Source organism: Nelumbo lutea, chromosome 5, assembly GCF_056320005.1.
Source record: "Nelumbo lutea isolate HS-2025 chromosome 5, American lotus-T2T, whole genome shotgun sequence".
Classification (NCBI taxonomy): Eukaryota; Viridiplantae; Streptophyta; class Magnoliopsida; order Proteales; family Nelumbonaceae; genus Nelumbo; species Nelumbo lutea.
In genome coordinates, this window is record NC_142688.1 from 6,232,422 (window position 1) to 6,248,091 (window position 15,670).

A 15,670-nucleotide genomic window follows, 5' to 3' on the forward strand; every position below is an offset into this window, starting at 1 on the left:
CTCTCTCTCTCTCTCTCTCCAGACGGCACCGTTTTCATCTTCTATCTTCTCACTCTCAGACTCTCAGAACCAACGAACCCAGGCACACCGTTTTCACTCTACGAACTCAGGCACCAGCAGTCGACGACACCTGAACTAGGTCATCTCTCTCTCTCTGGCAATGAGCTCTCTCTCTCTCTCTCTCTCTCTCTCTCTCTCTCTCTCTCTCTCTCTCTCTCTCTCTCTTCGGCTGGCACTGTTTTCATCTTCTATCTTCTCACTTTCTCAATTTTCATTCTTAGTCTCAAACTCCAAGGAACAAGCGAACTCAGGCACCATTCTCCCACTCTCAAAGGCGAACTCAAGCACCGATGCTCAGACTCCCAGGTCGGGCTTCGGGCTTTTTATGACGGCTAGGCTCGGACCCAAGTTGTAGGCCCGTTGGTCAGGTCGGGCTCGGGATCGAGCCTGAAAAATTTATGTTAATGAAGAGCAAAAGCCTGGCCCGACCCATGAACAGGTCTACCCGTGCAACCCAAAATAGACAAGTCTGGTCTGAACATAAATGATCAATCTGGACTGCCCACCTTGACCCGATTCGAATCCGTCAGGTCAATCCCAAACCTTTTCATACCCCGATATGGAGCGATCTGAGCTAACCCATCATACGTTGAATTGGTCTGGTTTGGTCAGACCAGACTGCTCCAAATCCAACTTGTTTGACCACTCTTGATGTGATTAGCTTGAAAATAAATCCAGTTAGATAGTTCAAGTTGGTTTGACTGATTTGAATCTCAGTGGTTTGGTCAATCTCAAGACCTGACCATAGTCAAATGGCTTCAAGTGATTAATTGCTTTTTATTCTCCTTGTAAAAGCAATATGCATGTAATGTGACTTGAGCTTTCACCACTTGCATAAATAATAACTTACATGACCACTAAACTATGACCAACTTATTTGCCAAAAGGAGTTAACTTTTAATTTGAAGTACATAAATTTAAGATTAATGGATTTGAGCAGATTAATTGGGTCAATGCAGGATTAGGTTAAATCCAATCCATTTAATTTTATATAAGCAGATCATTAATGGATTGATGAAATTAGAAGAATTAGATTGAAGTTCAACTCAAACGAAACCCAACCCAACCCACACAATTGCCACCAATAAGTGCAGATTTCCAAAATAATCATTTTTAGATAGCAAAGAACCCTCCGATGGAAGGAAGAAGGATAGATTGAATTGCTTGTTGCATCCGGCTACCTTGATTAGTATCTATCATTTCACTCCAAGACAAAGGTTGAACGGAAAGATATAGGGGATTTATACAGATGATCAATAGTCTATCCAAAACTCATTCTCAATAGGGTACTTTAAAACTTAACTATTGTATCATTACGAATAAGCATAATTCAACCTAGTTCGGTTTGGTGCAAACGTCTGATAAAGAGTTCCCAAAACAAGCAGCCAAAGAGCACATATGTGTATAAACACATCCCATTTGAGTCCCAATAAAGCAAAGGTCCACTCTTAATAAAAAGCATTACCCTAAGGCAGCCCTCTTTCTTTTTCTTTTTGAAAGATGTGTTATTTAATTTCCATTGGCCAAACTAATTGATCTTGGCACATTGTAGCGGTTTATTTTTTATTTTATTTTTTTAGTACTGGAGTTATACAAGGTTATTAATGTCTCTAGACTCTCTCTACACAGCTTTTCGAAATAAATAAATAAAGCTTGGGCCGATTGACAAACACTGTACGTTGTAATACTTGAAAATCTTTTGAAAAATGTCATCCAACAATCTTTTTAAGTCCTAAATGTACTCGAGGGTTACTCAACCTATCATTCCCCTTACTTGGATGGGGAATGCGCGGTGAAATAAATGTAACAGCCTCAGCATTCAGAAAGCTACTTTAGTCAAATATTAGATTACAGCTATTGAAACGAATATATATTATCACCCTTGGTTAAACAATTTGAATCGACCAAGTGCAGATGACGAGGTCTGCATTGAGTTCTTACTTTGAACCAATAACACATAGTACCGGCTAAAAGTAAATTTTTAATGAATTCCTACTATATCATTCAGCTATATTTGCAGAGGTAATAGAACTTACACCTTTGATTACGAAAAGAGGAAAAAAAAATCGGAGTCATTACAAAGAAATTGCTTCAATTTCCAATATACCCAATGCAATGTTATTCCTTGAGTCAAGAATAGGATGGGATTAGTTGCTTTGAGACAAGAAGAGTAAGCCGTTTTCAACCGGAAGGACCTTAATGAAAATAGCATACAGATATCCAATTTGTGAATGGTCATAAAGTCTTGTAATTAAACCAGTAGTACCCACCAAAAACAGAAAAGTGGCCGTGGGAATCCATCTATAACCCTTGACAAAAGTTCAATTAGGAAACTAAAAGAGAAAAATGGTAATGATGACTCAACTCAACTCATGACAGTAGAGAGAGTGAGTAGATGGTAACGAGGTGTGATCAGCCTCAAAAGCAAGACCCATCTGGATTTACATTATTGAGAAGCACACTGACCTGCCTGTGTACCTGGCAGAGGACCCAAAAGCCAAAAGATGGCACAGTCCTCACTCCTCGTTCCTCAAGTAGATGGGTCACCACACCACCTCGCTGCCATAGAATTTAATCATTGCTGTTGCCCTCAAATATTCCCCATCCCCACCCCCGCCCCCCCGCCATTTTGCAAAATCTTTGTCCAATTTGGGCCAAAAGTGACTGTCTGATAAATTCTTTAAGCTTTGATTACAGACAGAAAATTGGTCCCACAACCTCAACCTCCATTAATCCCCCATTTCAATCTTCTAACTTGAAGTAACTTCCTCTCCCTTTCCGCGTGATACCAATATTTTTTTTTTCTTCTTCAGCCTACTTTTTTCTCTTCCGTTACTAATGCCAAAAAAGAACTTTACAAGTTTTTTACCACACGGGTTTAGGCATCGGTCCAAGTAGCGAACAATGGCATATGAGACATGCCAATTGTTGGCCTCAACTGGGCTGATGGGATCCATAAGTTCATAGGGTTAGTAGAAGCATTATTGATCAACTTGGAAGCCGAAGGTGGCTTTGAAAGGAGTACCGAGAGGCCGGTCTTATCAGGACTGCCTTCTCTCGAACTGCTCAAGCTAGTGACCAAAGAGGATGAATTTGACATGTGGGTGGCCAGCTTGGTCGACTCATCGGCTCCTTGGGGTGAGTTCACCGTATCGATCCCGATTAGATCATGCAAGGCCGCTGAGATAGATGGGTTCCTGTAATTCCCCATGCTCATGGGTTTCTGATCAAGAGGTTCAACGCATGCCGTTGGTTGCTGATGTGAGCCCTGGAACAACACCATCTTCCACTCCGGACCACTACCACTGTTCTCCTCTGATAAACTAGCTTCCCCGTTGCCAATCTGGGCCGAAGATTGGTGATCGACGCCCTCATTGTTGGATTCTATCTCCTTGTTTCGTCTAGCAAGTTCTCCCGCCAGAAGAGTATTGCTCGCCATGATCCGTTCCACATCGTATCTTGATATGTCAAAATTGGTGACAGCATTCACCCCACGAAACTTGATTGCAGCGATATCATAGGCTTCAGCTGCTTCCTCTTGGGTACCTACGAAGTTCAGATTTTGAGAACTTAAGAGTCCTTACTCCTTATTAATTCATAAATTAGCTTTAAATCATACATAAATGAGTGGAGGTTTTCAGAGATAAATTTCTTTCCATCTGCTCTGAAAAAAAAAATAGATAGAAAAAAGAAATTGAAGCCTTATAAAAAGCTCCTCCTTTCTGAAAATCAGCCTTGTACAATCTGGGCATAGTTCCTTATCAGCCTTAATAAAGCATCACAACTGACAGAAAAAAGATGGTTTTTATAAGATGTTTAAAAAAAAAAAAGGGGGCCTACGCGCCGAGAGCATTTCTCTGCGACTTTCAGAGTTTGATTTTTTGAATACGAGATGAAGACGACTCAAGGGCATCAAGAATAACGCGAATAAGCCCGTAAAGAAACCCAGTTTGTCAATAAATTAAGCTTGGAACAACTTACTGAATGTCCCAAGATAAAGGTCTTTATTTCCTGCTACCCTGCCAATCCGAGCTTGCCATCTTCCATGTTGATGATGCCTGTAAACACAGCAAACGGATATAGATATATCAGAGGGATAACTCTTTCCTTTTTCAGAAATATGGTTGTTCTGATGTGCAAGAAAACCAGCAAAAAACCTTGTAACTCCTCGGTACATTGAAGCCCCTCTCGAGAACCCACTGCTTTTCCTGCAACATCGAGAAGAAAGGATGATATTTTTACAAAGCATGAAGGGAATACGGGCAACATAACAGAAAGAAGAGGGAGAAGAACTAGAAATACCTCCTCAAATGAGCAACATATTCCTGCCTGCTCATGTTCTTCATTTCTTCAAGTTCTTCCTGGTAATTTTCCAACTGAATGATAATAATAAGAAAAAAAAAATGGAGTTGCATTTCAGTAACTCGAAAACATCAATGGACTGATATGATATGATAGATCCAGTGGACATAGGACCATACAGGGAAGTTGATATGAGTGGAAGGTCCCCAATACTTGAGCGCCGCCAGGTCATAGGCTCTTGCCGCTTTCTCTTCCATATCATAACCCCCTGCAGTTCATAACAAAGGAATGAGTAATGACTAAACGAAGATGCCAAATAGGGTCTTCGATGAAAAGCGTCATTAACGCTAAGAAAGAAAGAGACTTACCCAGGTAAACTGAAAAGGCGTTATTATTGATAGGAATGGCATCCCCGAAGAAGCAAGAACATGACAAATCAGAATTCATAGTCGTAGTCAGGCCAACAACACAAGAAGTCTAAAAATTTGCAGGCCTAATGGAAAGGAATACTTCCAAGAGAAGCTGTAAATGGGGTGTTCCCTTTTCTCTGACTAACCTTGTCTTCCTTTCCTGGTCTGCCCTTCCTTCTTGCAACTGTTATCCCATAGATGGGCTTCATACCTACCAGTCCATCTATGCCTGATGGAGACAAATCAAACAGGTTTATTAATAAATTCATAGAAGAAAACAAGGTGCAAGTGCAGAAGATAAACAAGGAAAAGGACGAACGATACAAAAGATAAATAAACTAGTTCAGTGCTTAATTGATAAAACTAATAAGAGAGACTATTCAAGCAATGAACCAGAAATGAAATAAAACAAACCGGTACAAAAACAGCATGAGAAAAACAGGAGAACCCAAATCAAAGTAGAAAATAAATGGAAAGAAGAAATTGGCTTGAACTCACCTTGTGACCCCTCTATACTGCGACGTTCTCTGTCCAAATGTGTCGATGGACTTCCTATGAACGGGTTGCTTCTGACCCACCTTCCCAGATCCTCTCTTCTTTGTTTCCAAGGCCACACACTCAGTTCCAGTGGGTGAAATCTGATGTGGAGCTGTAACACAGCTAGACTGTGAACCAGGGCTCATGGATAAGCTGAGAGACTGTAAGTCGCCATAACCCATCGTACCGATAGAGGAAGACCCTCCCCCATCATCACCCATGCACCCGGTCATTTTCTGCTCCAATGCATGGTTATTGGAATAGTGCCTAGCAACCCAGGTCTTAAGGCCCGGGATCCCATCATCTGTCATTGGAGGGAGCTGGAGACTGCAGTCTGATATCTGTGTCTCCTTGGGTTCCTCCTCCAATGCCGTCTGGTACATTTCGTGGCCTGTTAGTCCAGAGAAATATGGGTTCTGTTCAACTTGAATCTGTTGTTGCTGCCGAAAGGGTTGTTGGGGAAAGTGAAGAGAGTGTTGTCTGTTAGTCTCGGACTCGGAATTTTGCTGGTAATACATGCTGTCTAAGCTAAGAGCCATGGCTGCTTCTCTGTCATTACTCCCGTATTGATGGGTTCCCATGGTTGCACCACCTAAGAAGTCCTCCAGTTTTGGGGATGAAGTTGGAACCATCCCTTCACGCAGAAAAGTAAAGAAAGAAGGTTCTAGAGAGGTTTACAAACAATGCTATGTAAAAATAGAACCCAAAAGAGAAATGAAGGAGAAGAGAAGCAGACCTTCTGGCTGTGATCTACTGAGAGCTTCCATGATGCATAGAGATCCATCAGACTTCAGTGGCATCACGGACAAGTGGGAGTAGAGCCCACCATTTTCTCCTTCAACCCCATAACAGATACCAGGGTTGTTTAGCTGAGGAGAGAGAAAAAAGCTTGTTGGCACTGCAGTAGAAACAACTACAGGAGGAGCCTGTGATTGATTATGTTGTTGATGGCGATGATGAGGGTCGGAAGGAACCTCCATGTTAATGTGAGGTGAGAGAGAGAAACCCAACCAGTTATTGTTGTTGCCGTTATTACTATTCATGGATTTCATCTCCTTCTCCCCCCTTCCACACCTCCTGTCTCTCTCTCTCTCTCTCGTCTTCTTTTTTCTCACATCTGGAGATTCTTAAAAGGATCTCTTGCTGCAAGGGAACTCAATCATTGGAAAACGAATAAACTAATCATTCCAAAATCTCTAGCTTCCCTCCATTTGAAATCTGGGGTTTTTTGTTTTCTAGCTGCAGAACCCATGGAAGAAATGTATCCATCTTTCAAAAGCAACCCCACTTGAATCTATTCCGCTCCCCGCTCGCTCCCTCTCTTTCAAAAGCTCTGTAAAGAGAACAAAACAAGTCCCTTTAAACCAAACAAAAAGAATGAGCTCCAGCAAGCAATGCTGGGTAGCCTTCCTGCATTCCATAGGGATCTGTGTAGTTGAGAAAGACCATGTTTTCTGCTTTCTCCTCACCTTCTTCTCACTGCCTTTTTCTTAAGACGCTTAAAAACCCATTAAAAAACCAGATGCAATTAAAAACCAAGACCTGCTCCAAAGTGCAAACCGACCTATTTTCCGAAATAGGTTTTCATGGCTTCCTCATTACCCCGAAACCGTTTAATTATTTTTATATTTTTACCAAAAGTCTTCTTGTTCCGCCCTTATCGACACGCAAATCTAGTGGTTACTGGTGCGAAGGGTCAGGTCAGATAACCAAAACTGGGTTGTTTTTTTACAGACTCAGGGCCTTGGATAGATTTGAAGGAGAGAAGACAACTGTCCACCCAGTCACTTCACAACAGTACTAGCTTCAGTACGAGTCTGTAACTCAAGGATCTAATTAAAATTCAAAATTAGGGAAAAACTATTGTTTTCAACTTATAGCACTGCAGTCCAACTTGGTTCTACTTTCAAGACGGATAAAAGCAAAGATGTAGTTAGGATAAAGGCTTTACTAAATAAAATATAAAAAAATAATAAAGCAATAAGTAATATAATTGAGCATTATTGTATTAATAAAAACAATATTCCAACTTATCTCTCTCGCTTGCAAGTAGTCAACACCTGGTTTTCCAGACAAAAAAGTGAGAGTGGGCCTTCAGTAATGAAGTATAAATATTCCAAGAATGATGACCAAAGGGCCCCCCATTAACAAGCTTTTTGTGAAACATTATATTAGACTACATTAGCAATAATTACGCTATACACAGATACAACATTTTCCCAAGGCGATGTGGTGTCTGAAACGTTGAAGTTTGAAAGTTCCAAGCGAAACAAACTTCGATGACTAATGGGTTTGTTAAGCAACAAAAATAATTGGTCTAATTTTTCAACACGTTCTGTTTTTTTTTTTATTCTGTCTTGTTGGTTTTGTTATTAGAAGTCAAAAAATAAGAATTTATACAGGTCAGGGTTTTTCTTTTCTCTCTATTTACTGCATGCATTATGTGCATGAAAGTGTTCATGGAGACAGATTTTCTAGAATGAATCATTTGGTTTGAAAAGAGAGGGAGTGTGGGAGGGAAAGATGTACTGCAGAGAGAGAGAGAGAGAGAGCTTAACTCTCTTTTGATTGTGGTAATGATGATGAAGCACCAAGGCCAATGGGCTTTTACCAGAAATAATGTATTTGCCTTAGAATGTCGGTATGCAACTGACAGAAATAATGTATATGTGTGTTACATACTGCAAAAGAACTTGAAATCGTCTTTTTGGTAAATAATTTGAAACTGTGTCGAGAGAGAAAAAATTAAAAACCAAACCGTTGAACATCAAAAGACAAATAATTCCGTAAATTTCACAAACAAAATTGTGCTAGTCTTGGAAAATTTGCCCTACAGACAGGGGGAACCCCCTCCCCCATCCCATGAAAAGACGGCCCAACTTTTCTGAATCTACACTGTAAGGCTGAAGCAGCTAAACAACATGAATGAAATCATTGTGAATCTTAATAATCTGGGGAGGTCTACGGGTTCATATCATCATATGGATTGATGCACATTCATCCATCCATCCACCGCTGACGATACACATTCACATAATTTTAATATGAATATATACACAAAGGCAATACATCCTTTTGAAATCCATAAAATCTATTAGGAATTGTTTGTTTTATCTCTGAAAGCAAAAACAGGAAGGGCAGCAGCATTAACATGTAAAGCCTTCGATTGCGAGTCCTACGTTCAAAAAATAACCACATTCTTTCAATATTCTGTTGGGAAAGAATGATGATTCACTTATAGCCCTCATCCAATATAATCCATGTTAACTCCACCCTGTCACTGTCCACACTCCAGTATCCATCATTCGTTGGCTCCCAAATCTCGGACAGAAATTAAAACAGATTGCTTTCTCAGCTTTTGCCGTCAAGCGATATGAGGATCATTTCATCGCCAAGGGATATATATTCTTTTTTTCTTTGGTAAGGCCGGGGGTTTGAGGCTTGAGCTATTATTTGATGATGTGAGAAATTCTAGTGAACGACCTTTTCTTTTTCTTTCTCTTTTGCTAAAAGTGAAGTAAGTGTGAACAACGAGTTTATGCAAGTCTTTGTTTTTCTCCGCCCTGTGCCCTGTGCCCTGTGCCCCGTTAAAAATCATGGCTAATTTCATATTGTCGTACGTCATTGCATGGGTTCCACCCTGTCTATGGATATGGGTCCACATGACCCATTACATTTTATCCATTGACTTGCATAAACCCATTTTTACTAACTTTTCTCCATGTTAACCATATATACAAACGGCAAAAGCTCGGGTATGGGTCCACATGACCCGCGTTACATTATTATTATTATGAAACCCTATTTTTCAGACATAGTGGTTCTGGTACTTGGTTATTCCGCCCACTGTAGCTCGGCGGGCTAAGAAAAGTACCATGTCAAAGTAATTAGCATCAATGACAAGGATAAGGGTGCAAATTGAGCGGTTCCAACGGGTTGGGTTTGGATTTAAGACTTCGGCCTTTTTTTTTTTAATCTTTTGTGCTGGGCCTGGGGTTAGTCTTTAGGTAGCCCAAATCTGGCCCGACCTAATTCCAATCTGAGTCCAACCCGATTTGACTAATTAAAACTGAACTGTTATCTTCAATTCTTTTCAAAAAAAATACCGAATCAATCGATTTGGTTAATGGGAATTTTCGATTTGATTCAGTTTTTCAGTTTTTGATAAGCACCCCTAATGGTTCCACCTTAACCTGAAAATCAAGTTGTTTTCTATTCAAATCATAAATCAAATTTATTTTGGTTCCCTAACTGGAATAAAAGACTCGATGCAAAGCTTTCAATAATTACCATTTGTTTGGGGATCAATCTCGTTAATAAAAGTGTCGTTGAATTATAAATCTAACCTAATTTAGTCTACTAAATTAAATAAGACCCTGGTTTGGACGCTTATATGTTTTGGGAAGGTTTCCCTAATTTTTCCTCCTTTTTTTTCTATTTTTTTCTTCAAGCCAAACATAGCCTTAAGGTTTTAAACAGAGGTGACGAGATTTAGTAGGCATAGGCACACAAGGGCTGTAAGCAGGCGGGCCCCAGTTGTGCATTTGTTAAAACTTGAATGGGAAGGCCCGACCGCCCGAACCCGAGACTCTGTCAAATCTTTAGATCAGTTACCCAACTTGCACCCCCTATACACACCAATTTACCAACATAATCATTTTGACACCTATCTTGTAAATTATGCTTGAACTTCGAAGTGGGTTGAGAATTATTTAAGGAACAAGTGTCAATATACTGATTATGTGCTTACTCAAGGGTGTGGAAAATAAATTGGATGGTGTGCTCTTATCCACACCTCGTCATAGTAGAAGAGTTGTTCTGTAACGTAGACAAAGTGTGTGGAAGTCAAAGTTCAAGTTTGATTTTATGTTTCTCACACACAAATAAATTAAACAATGGCTAAACAACCAACCAATGTAATTAGTTGGAACTCAACTTTTGATTCTTAATTAAACAGTGGAGCTAATAAAAAATCCTTAAACATTGTAGTATGAGATCACTTATTTTAGAAAAAAACATGTTAACGCCAGCCTATTCATAAGATATAAGCATGAATATATTGTATGAGATAGTGTGGAGTGTGGACGGATTCACGATATAGTGGTGATCAATCCGCCCTAATTTGGAGCCACACATCTCTATTCCAATTGGTATAAACTGAAATGGTCCATCATTTCATTAAGTGTACAGATGTATTTAATGAACACCACTACAGTGCTCATTAAGTGTACAGATGTATTTAATGAACACCACTACAGTGTTCATTAAGTGTACAGATGTACTTAGTTAGTATGCTTTAATAACACATCTAACGTAGTCACCTATATCAAAAAGAAAAACAAACAAAATGGCCTATGAAATTGGTCAGGGTTTCATTCTTCTACATAAATCAAACCTAATCAATCACCTAAATCAAATTAGAAAAAAAAAATGCTTCAAGAATCAACCATGTGAACAGTCCCAAACAAAACCCATTCAACATGCCTAGATGCCTTGATTTTAATTTATAAAAGCAATTGGAAAGTTCAGTTGATTGGCTACCTAATGGGTTCAAAATCATGGCACCATGATTTGAGAGAGAATTACAACTTAACTTATTAAGCAAGGGTCTTTTTGCATTGAATTATTTTTTCTAATTTTAGTATTGCTTGTTTTAGGATTTTAATGTGGAGATTATATAAATATAACTTTATTACTTGTCAATTGTTTGGAGGCTCAGCAGTCAGGACCCAGCATCCAATGGTCCAACAATAGATATTGGATAGTACAGAGGGTTCAGTGTGCAATGAGATCGGATTTTCTCCTCACGCCACGCACCAACCTCACAGCGCATTATAGCAGTGCAAACACCTCTGCAATACAATGTCAACATGTCATGGAAACTTTCTAGGTTTTACATTAAGGTTGTATTTGATTTGAAAAAGGAAAGAAAATTTGGATAATCAAACACAACCCTCTAGGAAATGACCTATTTTAAACTCGAAGATGGTTAAGATCGATGATATCTAATGGTGCACGATCTGATAGTTTCCTATTAGAGAATAATTCGAACGTCGGGCTGATGAGATTGGCAAGCTAAGCTGCAAGAGAATAGTGTCAAAGTGCCTTAATTCTTTATTTAGGGTGGGCACTCCGATGCAAGTGTGTTGAATGTACAATTGCACGTGCCTTTTGTGGTTGAAGGAGGTGCCTTTATATAGGTATGGGTCTCACGTAATGCATCTGAAATCTCTAGGAGAGGATGTGGCTTATTGGCCCATCACCCTCGGAGGTGGTTTTAGTGGATAGTGATAAGGCTTATCCGATTACCTCTGAATTAAGTGGCACAAAAGTCAATCTTATCAGTCAGACGATATAATCCCAAAAAAATTGGAGACAATAAATCACACGTAACAAAAGTCGGTTACCACATTACATAGGCCGCCACATTGGACCTTGTCAGGTTGGTGAGAGGTCCTTGGTATACTCCACTACGCCACATAGGGCTATGAACTCCTTGGCCCTATCCAACGTGATGCTGGGTGCTCACTCTCATAAGACGTCCAAGGTGTGTCTGAGGTGGTTCCGACTGATTTGGTAAACTACGTGGTGTCGAGGTGTTATGCAATGGTTAAAAGGTGCCACGTAGACACTGAAGGGCCAAACTATCCCCTCACCAATATCAATCCACAAAACATGGAAAAATAAAAAATAAACTGATCGGACTGATTTTTTATAAGTCTTGAAGACGGACCATATAAGATCACAGCAGGTAATACTGGTGGCCATGGGGTTACATTGCGACTACAATTTGTGTTACCAGGTTCAAGGCACTCCCATCACCATCTCACAATATTATGCAAGGGGGACTCTTTTCTTTTTGTTTTGATTTGCATTTACCTTTCTGATGTTTGGGGGGAGGGTTACCCCGTTGTGTGGAGCTGGGTTTTTTAACGATTTCTTCTATTTTCTTTTTATTCTCCTTTATTTTCCCTTGTTTTATCTCTCCTTTAAAAAACCCCTTGTTGATCTAAATCCATTTGCGTTAGTCACTATTGACCATTGCATCTGAATTCGCAAAGCTGACTGTGATGTTCACACCAAATTAGAAGAAAAAAAAAATCTGGTTGGAGTGGAATGTAATTATGGATACAAATCCTATTGCTTTAACTTAATTATCAAAAATAAATAAATAAATCCTATTGATTTATCAAAATAAATTTAAAAAAACAAAGATTTTTAACAAAAGAAAAGCATAAGTAAAGATAACAGCTGAATGCATTTTTTAATCCATTCTTACATAGAATTGATTAGAAACACGGCAGGTTTGCTACCACTGTCAACTACAGCTACTACAGACTGTATAATTAAAAATAAAAAAAATCTTTGGGTTAAAAAAAAAAAAAAAAAGAAACATCTATTATAAGCAAATACGCTATTACCAGATTGGCAAATTTCTGAGATTAGTAGGGTAGGAACTCAGGGAAAGGGATGGCATGCAATCACATGACCCAGTGAGGCAGTGAACCACTAGCAACGTACATAAAGACAACTGAGCTGAGGCAGAGAAGCTGCTTTCCCGGGGATCGAACCCGCATCCCTCAAAAGAATCAATACCAAATTACCAATTGACCACTTACTGACTTACACCAAAACCGAGAGGTATGGCGTTGTCACTATGGTGTACGAAAATAAAGGTAAGTAGTCAGCATTAATACACGTCAAAAGTGTGCCAATTTGTGGAGGCTAGGGAATTGGGGCTTGAATAACAAAGAGAGGAAATGTTTTCTATTTGTTCCAATCACTAGTGCTGCAAATGAATCGGACTGGATTCGGTAAAGGGCATATCCGATCCGATAAGAAAATCGATTGATCTGGTTCTGATAATAATTCGTTAGATTTCCAAGAGTATGATTTGAATTTAAATTCTAATATTTTATCGAACATCTAAATCGATTAGAATTGTAATAAAAATTTAATGATAATATAAAATATATTATATAATCTATATAATATAAAATTATATAATAACATATAATGTCTCATAAATAATAGATCGGATCGGGTCGTAGAAGATCATATCAGGGTATATCCAAACTTAATTCGTTAACTAAATGGGTAAACTTTTTCTGATCCAATCCGATTTAAATTAGATCAGATTATGCTGAAAGGGTAATGGGATAATTTTTATTGTGAGGAGATGGTTGATACAAATAGAGGATGATTTGTTCAAGGGAGAATAGATCTGCAGGCCACATTTTATGTGTAAGACACAATAATCGCACATTGAGAACATCTTCTTACGAGATACAGAATCCCTCCATTGACCACTAGTACCATAAATGGTGTCAACTCAAGACAAACTATTCAACATGGCATGGACCGTTGCCTGTATCCACCAGGTCACAAAACCATGTGGTGTGAGACGGGATCTATTGAAAGCAATAAGTGTGTTAGCATGAAATCCAATTGTCCATTCAAATATTTATAAAATTTAAGCTTGCCCATGAATAGATCTATTTGTTATTAAGGATGGTAATTTCCACTCTACCTTAGGATTGGGTATTCACCCAATGCAGTTTTTTTTTAACTGTTTTGGGGGCATGGACAGGTTTTAGGATTTTACAATCTCTCTCTCTATATATATATATATATATGCAAGATATATGATATTAGGTCAAACCTATATTGAATTTATTCAAATATCACTAATGCTTATAATTAAATTATCAGTATGTACGATATGAATTTAAATATATTATGTGTTAAATTTAATAATGTTTTAAAGCATATATAAAAGATAATTGATCATTTATGTGACTTGTACATGTTTCAATCAAATGACAAGAAATTAGATGTGGGTTTTGGACCTGACCCGATGAGACATCAATCCAATTCCAACCCACTGCCATTCTGCTAAAATGGTGGATGCATGGTACCCACCGCCGATGCTATAATCACATCCGACCTCAACATTTTCCGACAGGAGGTCCAGACATATCACGCATGCGCTGGCTTGCCAAATGCCAAATGAGAAGCACAGATATGGGCAACAATTTTAGCTGTGGCTGTGGAATCCAATACCTCCTTGGCTCCTTCAGCGCGAGTAGCGAGGAGCAAGTACGCGACCAGATAACCAGATTCTCGCCTTCTCTGTGTGACTGTGTCCATCAATCAAGAATTCAAGATTCAAGAGAAGGGGGGCGTCTACGTCCTACGGTCTACACGGTCTATGTGAAAATGAACCCAGGATCAGGTGTTAATTAATTAAGTTTATGTTCATGGGTTTGTGGCCATTATTATGTTTAAATGATATTGCTTATTCCAAATATCAACGTTGATCTAATTTCTGCACTTGCTTCACAAAACCCTAGTATAAATCAGAATACGTGAAAAAGTACAGATTAAGTTGTATCCATTTCTCAGGATGCAATTGATCTCTGTGGTGGAACCATTCAAAGTGGATCCCGATGAATATGGACAAGAAGCAGATAGCAAGTTGGGTCGCTCCAGCTCCAGGCTGCTCTGTTCTGCCTCTGCGCGTCTTCTAGGTGTTCCACCACCAGACCAGACCCATGGCTTTTTTGCCTTGGAAAAAAGAAAGCACGGTTCATAAACTGGAAACCCAAAATCAATTCGTACAGAAACTTGCATATTACCAAATCAGGACTCCTTTTTTTGGAGCGTCATGTCATCCTGGTCAAATTTGGATTTTGCTAGTCTCTTCGCATTCACTTTGTCTTGTAAATAAAGATGAGAATTCAGAACCACGGAATTTCGATTCTTTTATTCTCTACTTGTGTATTTACTACTTAGTTGCAACAATAGCTCGCTTGCTTGGATAGTAAAGCGCCGTAACACCATCTCTCTTTCTCTCTCTCCCAATTGGACATTTAACTGTAAAAGGCTCTCGGGTAAGACTCTAAAATGCAACACAGTCGTCCCAAACAGAGGCAAAAGACAATGCAAGAAACGTGTTGGAATGGAGGATATAAAGTCTGAATTGGATTGGAGCACAGAGTATAAATGAACCCAATTGGTATCTTAGGTGTGTCTTACCAAAACAAAACAGGCTACACAAAGCAAGCAGGCAAGTTCTAATTCTCAGATTAATGTAGGCCCTGTTTCAGAAGCACTCAAAATATGACCTTCATTTTAGCAGACACCCTGCTGTTTCCTGAATAGAATTCATTTCTAGATTTTAAGAAAAACTTATATAAATAAAAGAGAAGAAAGAACAAAACATGTGTAAGATGTATGTTTTCAATAAAGTTGAATTGTCCTTGTTGCAGTAATTTTAATTTTTTCAGAACCAAAGAAAATGATGTTCGATGGAATATTCAACCTGAATTGTGCTTTTTATTTTATTTTAACTCTTCTGC

General features: G+C 39.0%; 1 protein-coding gene across 1 annotated transcript; it reads right to left on the bottom strand.

Moving 5' to 3' along the window:
* Window positions 1-2,218: 2,218 nt before the first annotated feature.
* Window positions 2,219-7,031, bottom strand: LOC148850029 (AP2-like ethylene-responsive transcription factor ANT). Its single transcript, XM_088942734.1, has 9 exons — window positions 6,046-7,031; window positions 5,271-5,943; window positions 4,919-5,001; window positions 4,731-4,739; window positions 4,542-4,630; window positions 4,363-4,436; window positions 4,218-4,268; window positions 4,042-4,118; window positions 2,219-3,606 (listed from the first exon to the last, which is right to left on the bottom strand). The coding sequence occupies exons 1-9, from the start codon at window positions 6,359-6,361 to the stop codon at window positions 2,939-2,941; spliced, it is 2,040 nt and encodes a 679-aa protein (XP_088798860.1). The 5' UTR covers window positions 6,362-7,031; the 3' UTR covers window positions 2,219-2,938.
* Window positions 7,032-15,670: the final 8,639 nt, after the last annotated feature.